The sequence below is a fragment of the Taudactylus pleione genome, unplaced genomic scaffold (genome assembly GCF_031769625.1).
Source record: "Taudactylus pleione unplaced genomic scaffold, aTauple2 ptg000041l, whole genome shotgun sequence".
Taxonomy (NCBI): Eukaryota; Metazoa; Chordata; class Amphibia; order Anura; family Myobatrachidae; genus Taudactylus; species Taudactylus pleione.
Genome location: NW_028284443.1, coordinates 8708057 through 8726210, shown reverse-complemented (window position 1 = coordinate 8726210; position 18154 = coordinate 8708057). Strand labels below are relative to the sequence as shown.

At 44.2% G+C, this 18154-nt stretch overlaps 1 protein-coding gene across 1 annotated transcript in view; it reads left to right on the top strand.

Annotated features, from left to right (window-relative positions):
* The window catches only part of MAPK12 (mitogen-activated protein kinase 12), a 99152-nt gene that overhangs the window by 21020 nt on the left and 59978 nt on the right, over positions 1-18154 (top strand). The window contains exons 2-3 of the mRNA XM_088457627.1: positions 4483-4612; positions 10487-10545. Of these exons, the coding sequence (XP_088313753.1) occupies positions 4483-4612; positions 10487-10545 (189 nt within the window). The remainder of the gene's footprint in view (positions 1-4482; positions 4613-10486; positions 10546-18154) is intronic.

Below are 18154 nucleotides of genomic sequence, written 5' to 3'. Positions count from 1 at the left end.
TTGATTGGGGCAGGGGGATTTTGTGTGCTGCCGCCACAGTTATTTCTTTTTAAAACTATGTTGTTGTGTGTTTTGTTCTCTTCCAGTTGTTCTCCCCTTTCATTTGTCTGATCGTAGAATTTTGGACCTATCCTTAAAGAAACATTTTTGAACATTTATTGAATAACGGCTGACCTTTGTTCAGACCTGTGTAAAAATGAATAATTTATATGATCTAAAAAAGAGTGGACTGCTCACCGGCATGCTGCCTGTGCTTTAATGCATTGTCCTGAAGCAATTGGAATGGTTCCTGGTATTTTGCGCTCACAGACATGGTGTTCATTGCTTTTGACAGAGCCACTCCCACAAATCCAGTGATCTCACAACTGTGGTTTCTGTGTAGTAGTGCAGATCTGCCTGGAGTAATAATACACTGTGGCTTGAGGGTGCATTGTGTGCTGGGAGTGACAGTCTGGAGCGAGACTGTAGTGTAGTGTTTCCTAACCTCTGTCCTCAAGGCACACTACCGGTCCAGGTTTTAAGGATGTCCATGCTTGAGCACAGATGGTTAAAACTAATTTGTCACCTGTGCTCAAGTATGGTTATCCTTAAAACCTGGACTGATCGTGTGCCTTGAGGATTGAGGTTGGGACAAAAGTAAGTATGATCTGCTATTTTTAAGTATGGTGTGCAATAAATACCCAACGTTAATTTACACAGTCACATGCCAATTTTTCATATTCATATTTTAAACTGCTCTCAGACGTCACATTACAATACTACTGTCGCCTAACATATAGTCATGACTGAAATTTTGGAGACACATGAGCGGTCTGAAGACTCAGTAATGTACATTACAAATGCAAATTCAATTTAATAGTGATTTTACAATGTTAGAGCACATTTAAATTTGTGGTCGTTAGTAGAAAAGAAAATTGGACTATATGTCTCTATAGATTAGACTAAATATGTTCCATATTTTGCATGTTTAATGTGCCTCTCCCACACATGTGCACATGTGCTAAGTTTGGCAGTATTGGTTCAAGCAGATCTGCCTATCTTGATAGGACTGGCACTCAGTCTACCGAATTATACAGTGTCCAGGTGCCTTCCTCCTATGAGTAGTGTAATCTAAATAATAGGTGGCACTCCCAAGTGTTTGCAAAAAAAATCAGATACATTGAATCATGTTGCATCAATACACCGTAGCCTTTACATGTTACATCAGTACACACTAGTCTTAACGCGTTTCAACACACACCTCGGCTTTTTGAGAAAGCCGCAGTGTTCGGTGAAACACATTAAGGCTACAGAATTGGTCCACTATTCTACATCTGAGCAATAGGAACAGCTGACGGCAAATTCGAACTCACTGGCAGGAGCAGCATTCGCACTGCCCTGTCAGTATCTGCCCCGTTGTAGCTCAGTAACAGGATCTGTCACATCCACAAACACTGTTGCTATTACTATTCTGCAACAGTATTCTGCAAGGTGTATGCTGCATTTTGCTCTGGAAGCACAACAACCTCAAGACTTGTGAGCTAACATAAGAGAGACTCTGCTATATATAAAAAGGGATATACTTTCTTATAGTAACATTTTATCCACAAATATGGGTTGTTCTCTACACCTGATTGAGTACTGACCACTCCTTGGATTGAATTATACAATTGAAATGGAGGTGATACTAAGGTGTGGAGCTACATGATTGGTAGAGTGACAGATGGAAACTATAGAGCAGAGGTATTCAACATGTGACCCTCCAGCTGGTGTGGAACTACACATTCCAGCATACCCTGCCACAGTTTAAGGATGCCCTAACACACAGGTTCCCAAACTCTGTCCATAGGACCCCAAACAGCGCATGTTTTACAGGTCTCCTCACAGAATCGCAAGTGAAATAATAATCTCCATCTTTGGATCTTTCAAAATGTGTCAGTGAGTAATGAATACACCTGTGCACCTTGTGGGTGACCTGGAAAACGGGAATTGTGTGGGGTCCTGAGGACCGAGTTTGAGAACCAATGCCCTAATATCACAGCTGACGCAGGGCATACTGGGATGTGTAGTTCCACAGCAGCTGGAGAACCGGATGTTGAATACCCCTGCTGTAGAGCTTTTAGAGTGTTATCATTAAGAGCTAATTATTAACAAAACAATTTAATTTCCTTAATGGCACCCTTGCCAACCTGACCTCTTTCTGTATGCTATTAACAGTGCCTTCATCTGTTGATATTTCCTGCCAGTCATACCGTATCCAATTGCAAAATGCATGCACAATGATTATTGGTTTAATGGTTTTGCTCTATAGTAACCAGGAAATGTAGTGAGATGTGTAATATACAGAGTACATAGTGGCAGTATCAGAAGAGCCAGTGCAGTAACTGAATGAGCAAAACAGTCTACCAGAATACCAGGCTCTGAGAAAGCTGTTCAGTTAGACACATTACAGTTCCTTCTGGGTTTACAGCTCATATACTATGCAACCATAGCAATAGATACATAGGGCAGTAAGAAGCTTTGCCCTTCCTGCCTAGAAAACCTGTAGACACCTAGGGGTATATTTTACTAAAGTGTGGGTTTTTAGAAGTGGAGATGTTGCCCATAGCAACCAATCAGATTCTAGCTATTATCTTCTAGAGGGTGCTAGATATATGTTAAGTAGAATCTGATGCTATGGGCAACATCACTTCGAAAACCCAGCACCTTAGTAAATATACCCCCTATTGAGTATGCCACAGACAAATATCCTGCTGCCAATGGATCCAATAGAGCATGTTCTTTATGTCCTTTTATTTATGGAACAGGTGAGCTTAATGAAAATGTCAGTAAATTGGATGGTCTATAGCTAACTAGCTTTCCTCCATGTGATTGACTTGGTGGTGCATTTAAGAAGGAAAATGCAGAAACGTAGTTCACAGAATTAGCACAAAGGATTGGTCAAAATACTTTAATCCTACTTTTGAGCTGTAAGTCATATTCATATGGATCTCAGAAGTGGTGATTGAGATATACCAATGCTCAGCATAACACTGGAGGGGTGAATAAATGAATAATCTGCAAATTGATACCAAAGGCATTTAGACCAAAAAGGAATTCTGTCTATCTACATTGTCTGTGACTGTGAGAACAGATACATGGCAAGGTTTGCAGCTCTGGTGGTTGGGATCCGGTCTAAAGATCTAGAGTAAAAAGGTAGACAATGTCTAGATAGACAACAGGGGCCAAATGTAATAGGGTGAGAGTTTAGAAAACTCTCACATTTTTAAACTCAGCCAATGTAATAAAGTCACAGAACATGCAAACTTTCATGTTGTTCAGACTCAAAAACTCTCAATATTTAAACTCTCATCCAGGTGTTTCCTGTTTTGAAAATACAACTCGTTCAATGTATAAAGCTGCATACAGACACAACGATTTTTTGACCGATAATCACTAAACGATATCGTTTAAAAAAATCGTTCACTTTCTGAGTCAAATGATGAACGATTATCGTTCATGCGCGTTCACGTTTGTAGTTTGTAGTTCAGTCAGACTTGTCAACTGAACGATTTTCATTAAGGGAATATGCAAAAATCGTTTGTAGTTCATAAAAATCGTTCATTACACTTTAAAAAAATCTGACAGATAATCTGACAGAAAATCATTCATAAAAATCGTTCATAAAATCGTTGGTAACAAAATCGTTGTGTGTGTATGCAGCTTTAGTGTGAGAGTTTTACTGCTAAACTCTCACATTTTCTAAACTCTCACCCCATTACATTTGGCCCCAGATGTTAGACAGGGTCGACACACTAAAGGTCGACATGTACAAATGGTCGACCGGGTCAAAAGGTCGACATGAAAATGGTTGACACGTGATTTTTTTGTTGTTGTTTTTTTAGGGTTAGGCACTTAATGGAGGGTTAGGGTTAGGCACTAGAAGGGACGGTTAAGGTCAGGCACCTACCCCGACGGTTAGGGTTAGGCACCTGGAGGGAGGGTTAGGGTTAGAAAAAACAAAACGTGTCGACAATTTTCACGTTGACCATTTTCACGTCACCATATGCATGTTGACCATTTGACCCTGTCGACCATTTATACTTGCCGACCTTCTTACATGTCTATATTTAGTGTGTCGACCTTTTGTCCCTGTCGACCTATTGCCTGTCTAACACCTGGTGTCTATCTAGACATTGTTTACCTTTTTACTGTAGATCTTTCAATCCACATCCCTGGTGGTTGTATATTTCCAGGGTCTCTTTTCTGCTGCATGAGGCACACCGGTTGTGTGGGATAGAGATGAGGAACTGTGGGAGGTTTGTATGTACCGAGTTACAAACAAACTTTTTTCTTTTTTTCACTTAAAACTACTGAACAAATTAATCGTGCAAATCCTACAGGGTTTAGTATGATGTGTATAACAGAAACTAGACTACACTGGTGTTTGTCTGTATTTCTGCTTTTTCAGCCTTTCCAGTGGTTACATAATCTGACATGTAATTGCATGTTTATGTATTACAGCTCTTCTATTGACAATAGAACTGGAATAAAAGTAGCCATCAAGAAGCTGTACCGTCCTTTTCAGTCTGATCTCTTTGCAAAACGAGCATATAGGGAGCTGAGGCTTCTGAAGCATATGCAACATGAGAATGTAAGTATCTAATTAGCAGTTCCTGCTGTAGATTCTTATGCTATGTGACATTATACACTGACAACAATAATACAGTGCTCCTGATTTTGTTGCGTATGAGAGTAATTATTTTCAGGGGGGAACTCTTAAAGCTGCTTTTAACCAGCTCACATATAAATAACATTTCCCTTTTGCTCAAATGTCATCCTTGTTAGTACCAGATGGTCACTCATGGGCTGATTATGACAATTGGTCTCTGTGGGGAGTGACTTATACCCCTTTTACACCAGAGCAAAAACCTGGGTTTTTGCTGGGTCTACCCGGGTCGCAGCTCAGTGTAAAAGGGTCCCTGAAAAATAACCTGGGTCAAGTGACCCTGCAATCCAACCCAGGTAGCTACCAGGGTTGGACCCAGGATGGACCCAGGTAATGGTGCAGTGTAAACGGTGCAACCCGGGTTATCTGACCTGGATCATGCCTAAAATGAGCGGATTGGTGGTTGTGGAGCATTCACCTCCCACTTTTTATGACCTCACAGGTTTAGCAGGGCAGACCTGAGTTCAGTGTGAACAGGGCTGATCTGGGAGTAACCCAGATCAAAGGTGCAGTGTAATACCCCTTTTCCACCTAAATTCCGGGTCTGACCCGGAGTTGGAACAAAGTTCCTATCCGGATCAGACCCGGAATTTTGCCGGCTCACACCGCAGTCGGGTCTGCATAGACCCGGCTTTTGCGGAGTGAAAGTGGACGCTTGGAGATGACGTCATCTCCAAGCGCCACTGAAGCCGGACCAATCGGCCGGCTAGCAGTGCACTCCAGGTCTTCGTGACCCGGAGTGCGCTGTTCCCATAGCAGGTTTTCACGGGCTACGCCCGTGTTAAACCCTGCTAGTTACCTGGGTTGGATTGCCGGGTCACTCGACCCGGCGATCCAACCCTCTGCCCTTTTACACCAGGGAGCTGCCCGGGTTAACCCTTCAAAAACCCGGGTTTTAGCTCCGGTGTAAAAGGGGTATAAATGGGTCTGACCTGGGTTGGAACCATGTCCAAAAACCCAGGTCGGACCTGGGTTTTTGGTGGAAAAGAGGTATTAATCACTTTACAATTTGGCTATTCACATGGGTAGTAAACTTATACCACTTTCAGACAGAAAATGGCAAAAAACCCGGCTTTTACCCGACATTTGCATGCCAGGTTTTTTTACCATTTTCTGTCTGATACCCTTTTCACACTGAAAGTGAAATTACCGGGTAATTCACTTTTATCTGGTACTTTGCTAAACAACCCGGGAGACCCGGGAATTCAGTCCCGGGATGACCCTTTCACACAGGGCAAAATCCCGGGTCGTTTAGCAAATTACCGGATGAAAGTGAATTACCCGGTAATTTAATGTTCAGTGTGAAAGGGGTATTAGACTTATCAGGCCGTTTGTTGCCAAGGTCTTTATCACTCAGTGTCCTATTTAACTTCTATCAGATCATAATGCAACCCCTTTCTTGTCCGATTCCATTTTTGTGCATCTGACACAGATTTGTTTGATTTAATTACAATTATTTTGGGGCGTAACACTTGTCTTGGAGCAGGACCCAGTGCAGTACAAGGCAGGGACGTGCAGTCAGGGTAGGCAGAGGAGACAGAGCCTCCCCTGTCATACTCCTGAGATTTGATATAAAAATTATTAGAATAATGCAAAGAAGATATTTATAACTTATAAACATTTTCTTTGTTTATTGTAATCATTTTTATAGTAAACACTCACCAGCTTTGTGGAGCTCCCTGGGACTGCAGGGAGATGATAGATTAGGCAGCAACAGCTCAAGATACCGACATCGGCATCCCGAAGGTAAGTATGCAGGTTAGGTTTAGGCCGGGGATGGGGAGGTTATTTTTAGGGACTTGCCTAGGTGGGTTAGGGTTAGGCACCAACAGGGAGGGTTAGGTTTAGGGTGCGGGAAGAGTGGGTTAGGGTTAGGCACCACTGGGGGAGGGTTAGGCTACTTACTGGCACCTTTTGGGATATTCACCATCGGGATGGTGCTGTCGGCATTCTGACCGCCGGAATCCCTTCCACTGGTAAATCTTACAGATTCCATTGCAGACAGCTGCACACATGTAGCCACTTAGTATCTCCTTGTGAAGTCAGATATTGGTATATTTTTATTCTGCCAAACATTCAGCTACTTAAAGCTAGCTGGGTACACACTGACAGATACATTGGGCGATCAATTAATCGGCCAATGTATCTGCTGCCCGTCGACCAGTGCGTACTCGCGATATGTCTGTGAACGTCGGCGTTCACCAACATCGCATTGGCTGTGCTGCACAGCCGATGGACAGATATATCTGCAGACATATCTATCCATCGGCAAGTTTGTACAGGCGGTCTGCAGACCACTTGTACACGCACAGCAGCAGCCGCGAGGAGGGGGGCGGGACACGCCCCGAAATGGCCACCGGGTTCCCCCCCGGACCCGAGGGCACAAGCAGATGATGGCCGTTCATTGTGTATGAACGACCATCATCTGCAGATATATCTACAGATCACTCAATCTGCAGACACAACACTTAATATTTTTTTTTGTTTTTTTTAACATCAATAATATTTATTGAAAATTTTTTAGGGATACAGAAAAAAAAATCTGATGGGGGAAAAAACAAGAAGGGGGTACATAGCACACAAAAATCAGTATACATAATGTGAGACTATTAAATAACATTGAATTCAATAAATCAATTGAAAAAAACACCTAAGTATGACCTTTTTTGAACAAAAGTCAATTAGAAGTTGGAGATTCATTCAAACAGAGGCCCTGATTCAGAGCCAGTCGCTCTGAATCAGGGCATCTTTTTTTTTTTTTTTTTATTGAGCGCTGTGTTGCCACCCACAGCTAATGCGAGCGGCCAGGATGATGGTCGCGATGGTCAAGACCATCGCGACCATCGGGCTTACGACGAGACCCTTGTGGTAGGGTCTCGTGGCCACAAGCCCCAGAGAGCTTTCGGCTCCAACAGAGCCGAAAGCTCTCCCACTGACATGACTTGTGATGTCAGTGGGGCTGCCCCCAAACGGTAGGCATTCTCATGGGAACGCCTCCGTCTGGGCAGCCAACCCCACGGCCCGCCCACCAAAGGGGGTATGCTGTCACTCAACATCGACAGCACGCACCTTTTGGTGCGAGATCCGGAGCGATAGATTGCTCCTCGCTATCCGGGTCTCGCGCATGCGCACAACGACGAAGCCGGCTCCGTCGTGCGCATGCGCTCTGGGCCACCATCGACCCGCTTGCGACCGGGTCTGAATCAGGCCCAGAATTCCATCTGCTGCATAGTCATTCCAAGCTCTCCACTGCACCAATGGGGAGGAGGTGGAAGTAGAGTAGGGCATAGATTTTGTTCCATCAGAAAATTAAAATTAATTTTGTGAAACACTTTAACGAACGGAGGGGGAAGAGGCTGCTTCCAATATTGAGCTAGCGCAGCACAAGCCACGATACAGATGTGTCCAAGTACATAATGTTGATGTGACGGTATTGAGGCAACACTTTAATAATTTGAATTTGGCAATAAGTATAACCAGTCATGCATGCACATCGAGTAACTTCACTGGATGTCTGTTACAGAGTAATGTATCATATTCACCAAATGAAAGCTTTAATATATATATTTACCCTGGTTGGAAAGTTTAGTTCTTTTGAAATGATTATTTATTCGGTTTAGCAATAATGAAATACCTTGGCTCCTTGTTACACAATTGAAGGACATTTCTTTTCTGTGAAATATGTTTTTAATATTTTTACATCATGTTACCATGGAGACAGTGACACCACATAAGACAGCATAATGATTATATTCTGTAGCATCCACTAACCTTGAAATAGAATACAGTACAAAGAGAATGATCTTTACAGAAACCCTATTCCATCTTCTATATATATTTCTCTGGGAGCAACATGTGTCATGTGTTACCATTGTTTTGAAGTCCTACAGATAAGGTCTATAACAGTACTGTTAGTTTATTTTTTTTAGAAAAGGCAAACCTCCAACGTACTTTACCTCGATACTCCTAAGAGGTTATAGACCATTAGTCACATATGTAGCATGATTTGACAGATTTAAAAGTTCAGAACATAAATATAACCTCCTCTCAAATGGAGAATGTTACTATGAATATTGAACCATGAAGGTAAAATACATTAAGGGGCCTATGTATTAAGCGCGGAACTGTCACCATTATTAAGGTTTCATGTCGCGGAGGATGCTTTCATGAAAATATCACCTCAATGTACAAAGGGGAACTTGCAGGGACAGCGGTTGCGGTATTCGCTGTCCCTCCGAGTTATGTACCCGGCACTGCGAGTTATATCGTTGGCTGCGGGAGAGAGATTGAAAGTTCTCTCTCCTGCTCGTAAACCACCACAGGCTTAAAGAAGTTTACACCATCTAAAGATGGTGTAAACTACCCGTGCTAAAATCCGAAAGCTTAGCTTTTTGGAGTTTAGTACATAGGGCTGAGATCCTACTCCCCATTGATAATAATGGAGACTGTGATCTGCAGTGCTAATTAGCACTCTGCCGGACATTTCTGTAAAATCTCCTGTATTGTGCTATTACTGCAAAGCAGCAATTCATACAATTATGCAGAAACTGCAACAAGCTTCATACTTAGGCCCCTTAGTCTCAACCAGACTTTCACTGCAAATATGTAATGAATAGTAAAGTATAACATTACCCCACCACCACAGAGACCTTAGGGCCGAATTCATTTAGAGGCGAAGAGCGGCAATCGGCGAGACGTTTTCGCCAATTTGCGCTTTTCACCTGTTTTCAAAGTATCTCCGTATTCAATTCCCAGGAGTTTCTGCCTAGGCGAAAACTCCATAGGCAAAAACAGGAGAAGAAGTTTCTCCAGAAAAAGGCAGGTCACACCCCCCTAATGACTAATTAGTAAAAAAAAAAAATGATCTTAATTCACCCCAAAAAAGACATGTCATTTTTGGGGTGAAAATGTAAAAAGTGTTGGAAAATGGGTAAAAAGTAGGGGCCAGGTATTTTGGGGTTTTTAAGATTGCAGGAAGCTGCAGCAGGTATATTTTTGAGATTTTTTAATCTTCACTTTAGAGACACCAAAATATACTAGTACCCATTTACATGTACCCCAAATCTAACTGCTGTACTTTTTTTTTTTCTCAAAAAACATTGCATTATATAATTTTTTCACACTTATGCAAACATGCATAACAACAATTTGACTCATTTTAAGATCACTAAATAATTTTATTAGGGCTATTAATACTCTTCTATATTGATTTCGAGGGTCAGTGAGGCTTTTTTGGGGTACAGACTGATTTTCCCAAAATATGCTGTCCTTTTCGCTAGTTTCGTTATTAAATACATTCGCCTACCTGCGTTTTCGCCTGTTTTGGATTTGAATACGGAGTTAGGTGGGGACACGCATGTCGAAAACATCACGTCCAAACAGGCTAATGAGGCAAAATCATCACGCTTTTCGCCAATCTTGGCTTTTCATGGCTAATTGAATTCTCCCCTTTAAAACCCTTCCAAATTTTTGGTTAAAAACTAGGATTGCAATAAATTGGATTGCTGTAATCTTATTGTCTCTGCCACTGTGCATTAATATGCCCCCTGGACATCCCTTGTTGGCAGTCTCCATGTAAATAAGTTTTTGTTAAATTTTTTTGGTGCTGTCTCCTGGGTGAAAGGAGTATAGAAAGATGCATTGTTGTTTGTACATTTAGTGTGGTAGGTACTATGGAAAAAAAAAAAAAAATAGAAATATATGTAAAGATACGTATGTGTGTATATAGATGTAAAATTGATTTGCTTAATTCTCCCATTAATAACCTTTTGCTAATTCCCTGTACCATCGTGTTTGCAGGTAATCGGCCTTCTGGATGTATTTACACCTGACATGTCACTGGAGAAGTTCAATGACTTGTAAGTTTTCACCTATCTAGTACCAAGTGTTCGATCTGGTTTCTGAAATAATGGTGACTGGATGTACTTCTGTAGTAGTGGTATTTGGATGTGAATGTGTATGCTGTGGTGAAATTCTCCCAGATATAAACATGTGATGATGCAATGTGCTGGACTGTGTTAACGCCTCTCTCCAATGTGTTACTATTGGCTATGAAATTACAACATTTGCAATCCTTTCTGGTTACATACTTAACATATTTTCAGTTAGGCCCTACAGTGATCCTCCTTTGCAGAAGCAAGTTGTGACAGGGTTTAAGATCTACTGAGACACTGGAGACTGGTAAATAGCCCTGTCTTTTCCAACTTATATTGCATTACACACCTTTTTAAAATGACTGTGATTGCTGTGTGTTTTACACTAAGGAGGTGGTAGTTTTGTGGCAAGAATTATCACCTCTTGTTGTTATGTTACGAAAATAAACAATATAAAACCTATATATCATATATCTATACCTACACACTCTATCCACAGAAGCAAGCAGCACACTACAATATGGGTACTAGTAAAAACACTTTTTTTTTTAAAATTTAACCCTAACCTTCCCTCCTGTACCTAACCCTAAACGTTCCCTCCGGCAGCCTAACTCTAACATGTCGTCCATTTGCCCTTTGTCGACCACTTGGTGTCGACCTATTGACTGTCAACCTTTTTTATTGTCAAACTTCTGTCCAAATACCATCAATTAGCCATAATATTAAAACCACTAATAGGTGAAATGAATAACATGATTATTTTGTTGCAGTGGAACCTGTCAAGAGGTGGTAAATACTAGGCTGGGAGCGAAGGCTAGCCCGTCTGGTCCTTTCCCGCAAAAGAGCCACTGTAGCACAAATTGCTGAAGAAGTTAATGCTGATTATGATAGAAAGGTGTGTAGATAAGTGTATAGAGCACACAGGAGATGGGTATAAGAGGTGGTAATAAGTAAACCTATAGTAGTTTGATAGAATTCCTTCTAACTAACTATAGGTCACTTGAATAGATAATGAGTTATATCTGGTCAACGCTTCCCCTAAAAAGTAAGGGGATTGTAATTGTAAGGGTACTATGGTTGGTTGGTTTGTCAGTCAGTGGTGCTCTCCTTAGCCAAACGAGATAAATTTTAATTCAAGAAGAAAAGGAAAAGCACTTGCTGTACTGTGAACAAGCAGAGGCGAAACGCGCGTCGGACAGACCTATTGGCACACGTGACCCACTGCCAGCAGTCCTGATCCAGCGACAATTAACTGCACACTGCACCAGTTCCCTGATCTGAATTCTTTGTCTAGCGGCATGGCTGGAATGGGAGAATAAGCCTCAAAGTATACACAAAACATGACTAAAATAATACAGAGGAAGAACCCTAAGTGTAATGTTAAACTGTTGTAACACTGGGAGTTGAAATGAGGACTCCAGACAGGCAGGTACTTGGTAAAGCAGTGGCTTTTAATGGCAGCAAATACTGCACCTTAGCATATGTCAGCAAAGGCCTGGGCACACACAGGCACATAACAGAAAATAAGAAAACAAACTTAAAAGGTTCCAGCACTACTTGTGCTTAGCAGTCAGCAGTGGCTTGCAGACACAATTGACCATGCTCTCCCAGCATAGCCCTTGGACCCTGGCACTACAACACTGTAGCTACTACCTGGCTGCTCATCAGCATCAGGGCAATGAGCAACAAGTGTGTGAGGGTTTTAAACCCTTCCTGTGCTGCTCAGTGATGAGTTGCAGCTGGGCCTGTGCAACAGTGAAACATGGAGTTCCACACCTCCCTTGCTGCAAACTGGACAGGGTTCATTTCAGGATCCCTTGGAGGGAGCTGAACCCACCAGAATGTGGGCAATTCACGTGAGAGACAACTCGGGGGCGCGACTCGGGATTCTATTGTCCCAGAGTGAGCTAAATCTATGGCAGACACTATTGCCGACTTGGCCAGAAGGGTGGATCGCCAGTCTGAAATTAATGATTCCTTCCAGGGGATCAGGGGGATCCATTAGCATCCTCTGGACTGGAATCTTTATATAACAATGGTTGAATACTGCACTCTGGTTGGAGCGGGGAAGGGGGGGGGGTTTGCAGGAAGGAGGGTGTGGGGTTGATGGTGGCTGAGGGGAGCGGGGAGGTAGTCTGTGCGCAGCTTCCCTAAGAGGTGTCCGGTCTCTAAATGGGTATCTGAAGGTCTGGAAGGGTAGCGCTGCACAGGTATAGGTTGGGGACGGTGGTGACTGGGGGAAAAGTGGACGGGGGTGAGGGTGTACGGGGGGAAGGGGGGGGGGCGAGCGGATCGGAAGACTGGGGAAGCCCGTGAGGTGAGGTGGGGTGGCTGTGTGTGGCAATCTATACTGGTGTGGGGTGGTGTGTGATGCTGGCGTGAATAAATACTGGACAGTGAATACAGGGCGAACAGGTGTTTATTGCAGTGTACAAATAAGAGACACAGTGCTCGAAGTACTTGTGCAAGTCCCTCCTGGGCTCGGAACCATATGATGCTCGTTACAGTCCAAGGTGAAAAGTCCATACCCTGTTGGTGGGGGGGGGGGGGAATTGAATAGTTCCAAGGTGGGGGCAGCCTGGCTGGCTCCGTGGATGCACAGTCCAGGGTGTTCTAGTGCTAGAGCGGCGTCCCGCTTAGACTTTATAACTTACCGGTAACTGTGGTGGGTGGGGCAGGGGTCCAGCTGGAGCCTCGTGTCCTTGTCGCTTAGGTGCGCTGGTGTTGGCCCGGGGGCATTGTGCTGTGGTGCCCGTTCGGTCCTGGCTTCTCAAAGTAGGATCATGAGTGTGGGTATTTTCACTGGTGGTTCATCTCGCTCGTACTGGTGCGCGGCGGCACCTTGCCGGTGGTGTTGGCGGGGTGGTAATGTTGGCAGGGTGGTGGTTACCGTAGCAGTTAACTTTCGATGTCTTGGCGTTGATGTGTGACAGCTGTATGTAGCTTGGTCCTGGTAGGTCTAACGCGTTTCAGCACAGCATGCCTTTGTCAAAGATTTCCAGGCGTGGGTATGTACTGTTTAAATCACTTCCTGATTTGCCGTCATTGGATGGTGGAGGTGTGACTTCCTAATGGCTCGTGCTGTGATTAGCTGAGGTAATCATTAACGTGTGTGTGTGTGTGTGTGTGTTGATGATGATGAGATACTCCGATCAGCTGAGTGGATGGGGTAATCATGATGAAGTAGGTGTGTGTGTTGATGATATCTATTGCTAAATATCTTGGTGAGTGCGGAAATAGAGATGGAGGATCAAATTGGAAATTTGCAGGTATTGCAATCGTAGTGGATAAGAATTCTAGGTTGCAGTGTAGCTGGTGGATTTGTGGATGTGGTTGGGACAGGTTCCTAGATCACGTGAGAGGCTATTGGCAGGTAAGGGTAGAAAGGCTGCAAACCTGTTGTAGGGTCTCTAGGTAAATGTTGTCCGGACACTGATATAGTAACTATAATAATGATCCTGTGTGGGAATGGGTACTGAGGATCAATTGTTCGCACATGAGTGTGTTGGAATTTGGGGGTGGGTGACTGTGGCTACAATGGTCGGGCATGGTGGTGTTGTTGGGGTGATTGGGGTTTTATGTTTGTGTTGATAGTGAGGGGTGGGGGGAATAGGGGGTAATTGGGGATTGTAGGGGTGTAAGTTATATTAGTGTGGGGACCGGTGTTTGTATGTGTTAAATGATGGATAGAAAAGCAGCTTTGCAGTTCCGTCTTTGCTAATATGCAAATGCAGCAAGAGGTGTATGACACCCCTTGCTGTATTTGCGAACCTAACACTGCAACCAAGGTCGCAGCCTAGGATCACTGGCGTCGGGCCGCCGGCCAGCTGAGTAAGCCGCAGCTTACTCAGGCTGGATGGCTTGCGAGACCAGGAAACTGCCCCACTGCCCCTTAAATGCCTCTGCCTGGCAATAAGGAGGAGGCATAGAAGGAGCTGCGAGCAATCACGCAGGACCAGTTCTGCACATTCGCAGAATGGATATGGCGCATGCGCAGATTCCGATAATCTGGAATCTACAATCAGCATTGTGCATACGTCAATGAGCCCCTAAGTCTGTTTTGTCCATTTTTAGATGAGGACATTACCTGGTGGGAAGTGACTCCCTGTGTAGATGCACCTATCGATAGCTACAGATCTTCCTACTATGCAGGCAGTGTCTTTAAAGGATCAGTCTGATAGAAAGAATGAAGCATTACTTAAATCTATTTTTTCTTTAACAGGAGCCTCTTTACTTCCGGCATTGGCAATTACATGGGTAAACAAAGCTCTGGAATCTTGGACTAAGCAATTGGCTTCGGGCATGCAGTCTGATTCTGATGAACTTTTACCCTTGGTATGGTCTACCAAAGGTAAAAGTTCGGCAGAATCAGAATCTGAGACCTCACTATTTATAGATGACACAACTTTGGATGTAGCCTCATTGTTGCCAAAGATTTCAGCTCTGGCAGTATCGACCAGACGCTAGCTTTGTCCGATCTTGGCAGGCGGACCCGGAATCCAAGCACACCCTGGAAGCTGTCCCGTTTGAGGGTGATACACTGTTTGCCACTACTTACTAAATTATCTTTCAGGCAACTGGGAGGAAAAGCCCGTATTTGCCAGTTTTACCTTGAAGATCTAAGGGCCTGATTCAGGCACATGACCCTTTCTGCGCATGATCAGAATGGGTGTGCGATCCCGCTCACAGACTCAGTGATTGACAGTCTGCTGCTGTTCGTGGGCGGGGAGGGAGCAGCGATGCCCTCTGTTTCCTGAAACAGAGTCATGTTGCCGGGGGGGGAAGGAAAAGAGGCCAGGATCTCCGTCGCCTGATGGAGATATCCTGGCCTCTTCCTCTGCAGGACCCCATGGGTCACCTTAGCTGGCTGATGTTACGCAGACTATCCGATGCTGCGTTCAACAACGCAGCTCGGATGATAATGCACAGTAGGTGTGATGCCTTCTGCTGCATTACCATATCAGCAAGGACACAATTTCAAAGCTGCCTGCGTGCACTACACACTACAGTATATGCCTGCGTGCAACTTTGCAATTGCGATCCTTGCTGAATCAAGCCCTAAGTCTCCTCGGGTCTGTCCTTTTCGCATGGGACTTTTATTTCTCTTGCTACCTGTTAAAGACTCATAATATCCGGACTATTGTGCTGATCTTATCCATATTTCAGCTGGATCCTGGGTAGGAGAGTTCTTGATTCCCATCCTTGGTAATTGGAGAAAGAGTTGATTACATGCCTGTATTTATTGTTTCTATTGTGAGTGCTTTGATTTTATATTAAATATTTACCCTTGTCAAAAGGTCTCTGCACTAGCACTTTTTATATGTATCGACCCAAACTTCTTTCCATATGACATGGGAAGTGGGAGATACGATTTTATATTTTTCAGATTGATTATCCAATTGTTGGGATTCAAGTAAGGATCACCTGGAACTGTGGTATTCTATTTTATGGAACAGCAAATCTAGAAAAAGCCAGACAGGACTATACATCATTAACAGGGTGATTACTTTCCAATAAACAATTTACTTGGACATGTTTATGGTGAACAGCGCTTTTGGTGGCATTATAATTATTTTATATGCTGTCCTTTTCGCATGGCAGGGAGTGGTGAATGTACTACATTAGAGGGATTTTTTTCTCTTTTCCCTGAGCTTCCTTTCGAGGCAGGGGAATCGCTGTCACTCGACGTCCTGACAGAAAGCCTGGTGATAGGCAGGCTAACCTGTTGTTCTGACATCAAGTGGATATTACTGTTGTCGCACACTAACAATTAACCACTAACCTGGTGTGGTTCACATCAGATGGGCTTTAACTGATATGGTCGCATCTGATGCGACCAGTCAAAAACGCCCACTAGTTGGCTACTGAAAGATAATCTGTCAGCAGCCGGCTGTAACGGAGAGACCTGCTAGTTCCCCTGCTCCCGTGGGTCCACCTCCAAGATGTTCCAATCACTGCCGGCCATATTGATCAGGACCCGGCGGCACACCCCTCCCAGCACGGCTGCAAGGGCAGCCGTGACTTCCATAGATGCAGCAGCCATGGCTCCTGGTAGCCGTGGCTAGTGCTGTGTCCTGATCACCTTGGCCAGCGGTGATCGGGAAGCCAGCAGCACCCCCTGTCTGGCGCGACTGCAGTGCAGCCGTGACCTTCAAGGAAGCAGCTGCCGGCCGCGGTTACTGCAGTATCCAGCCGGCGTCACCCCCCACCACCTCCTTTCAGCTATTGCTGTGTCCTGCAGCCGGCTGCTCTCCCCATATCCTAAATTCTGTGTTACTGTCCAATGACTGCTGGCGTGGGAGTGGCTTTGCAGCCATTTTCAGCGGCTACTTGTCCTCTACAGCACCGGACACCGCCAGACACCCCGCGCTCTGCCTCGGATACCGCTGGAACCCCCGTGGGCGACACCGGACCCACAGGAATTCCAAATATCGAAAAATCCAAAATCCTCTTTGTCTTGAGCATTTTCGATATGAGCGACCTGTGTGTGTATATACACACCTTCCACTCGCTCCGTCTATCCCCAGATTTTTTTGATTTTTTTTTTTTAAACTAGAAAGTCATTATTTTCAAAGACGTAATTTTTCTATTTGCAAATTATGCCGTTAATTGCTAATGAAACTTGATTGACACTTTTGGGAATGCTTTTTGAAAAATATTAGCCAGTTAAGTGGTTAATACTGCGGTTGCATTATTTGTTACAGCATTAGTGTGATGCCTATCTATATGTAGGCATACTACACCATATATGTGAACTTGTTTTCTCCACAATACGTGGATGCTTCTATTGTCATACACTAGTATGTATCACTAGGAAGTTCTCTACTAACCAGCAAAATAGATGACAACATTGTGTATAAGGATTATCAAAGATGAACATACCTTTATGATAGAAAGGTATACGAACACACAGTGCATTGCAGATTGCTGCATATGGGGCTGCCTAGCCGCACACCGGTCAGACCTCTGTTCACCACCAAATTCACCTAGAATGGGAAGAAATGGAGCAGTGGAAAAAGGCAGCCTGGTCTGATAAACACACCTGGCAAATAAAATGTGAGTTATCGTTTACCTGAGAAAGAGATGGCACCATGTTACACTCTGGGAAGAAGGCATGCTGGTGGAGGCAGTGTGATGCTCTGAGCATTGTTCTGCTGGAAAACCATGGCTCCTGGCATTCATGTGAATGTTACGTTGACATGTACCACCTCCTAAAAATTGTTGCAGACCACGTACGCTTCTTCATGGTAACGGTATTCCCTGACGGTAGTGGCCTCTTTCAACAGGATTATGCAGCCTGAAATGCTGCAAACATTGTCCAGCAACGGTTTGTGGAAAATGATAGAGTTCAAGGTGTTGACTTGGTATGCAGTCTGGAAGCCGGCGGACCTAATCACGACAGCCGGCTTCCCGACTGTCATATCCCGGCAAGGGTCTAAAGACAGACGTCGATATGCCGACGCCTGTCATTAGACATACGCCGGGAGCCCGACGCCCGGCATCCCGCTCGAAGGGACGCCGAGTGCGAATTGCAATGGGGGGTGGAGGGTTAGGTTTAGGGTTCCCGGGGGGGACTTAGGGTTAGGCTAAGGGA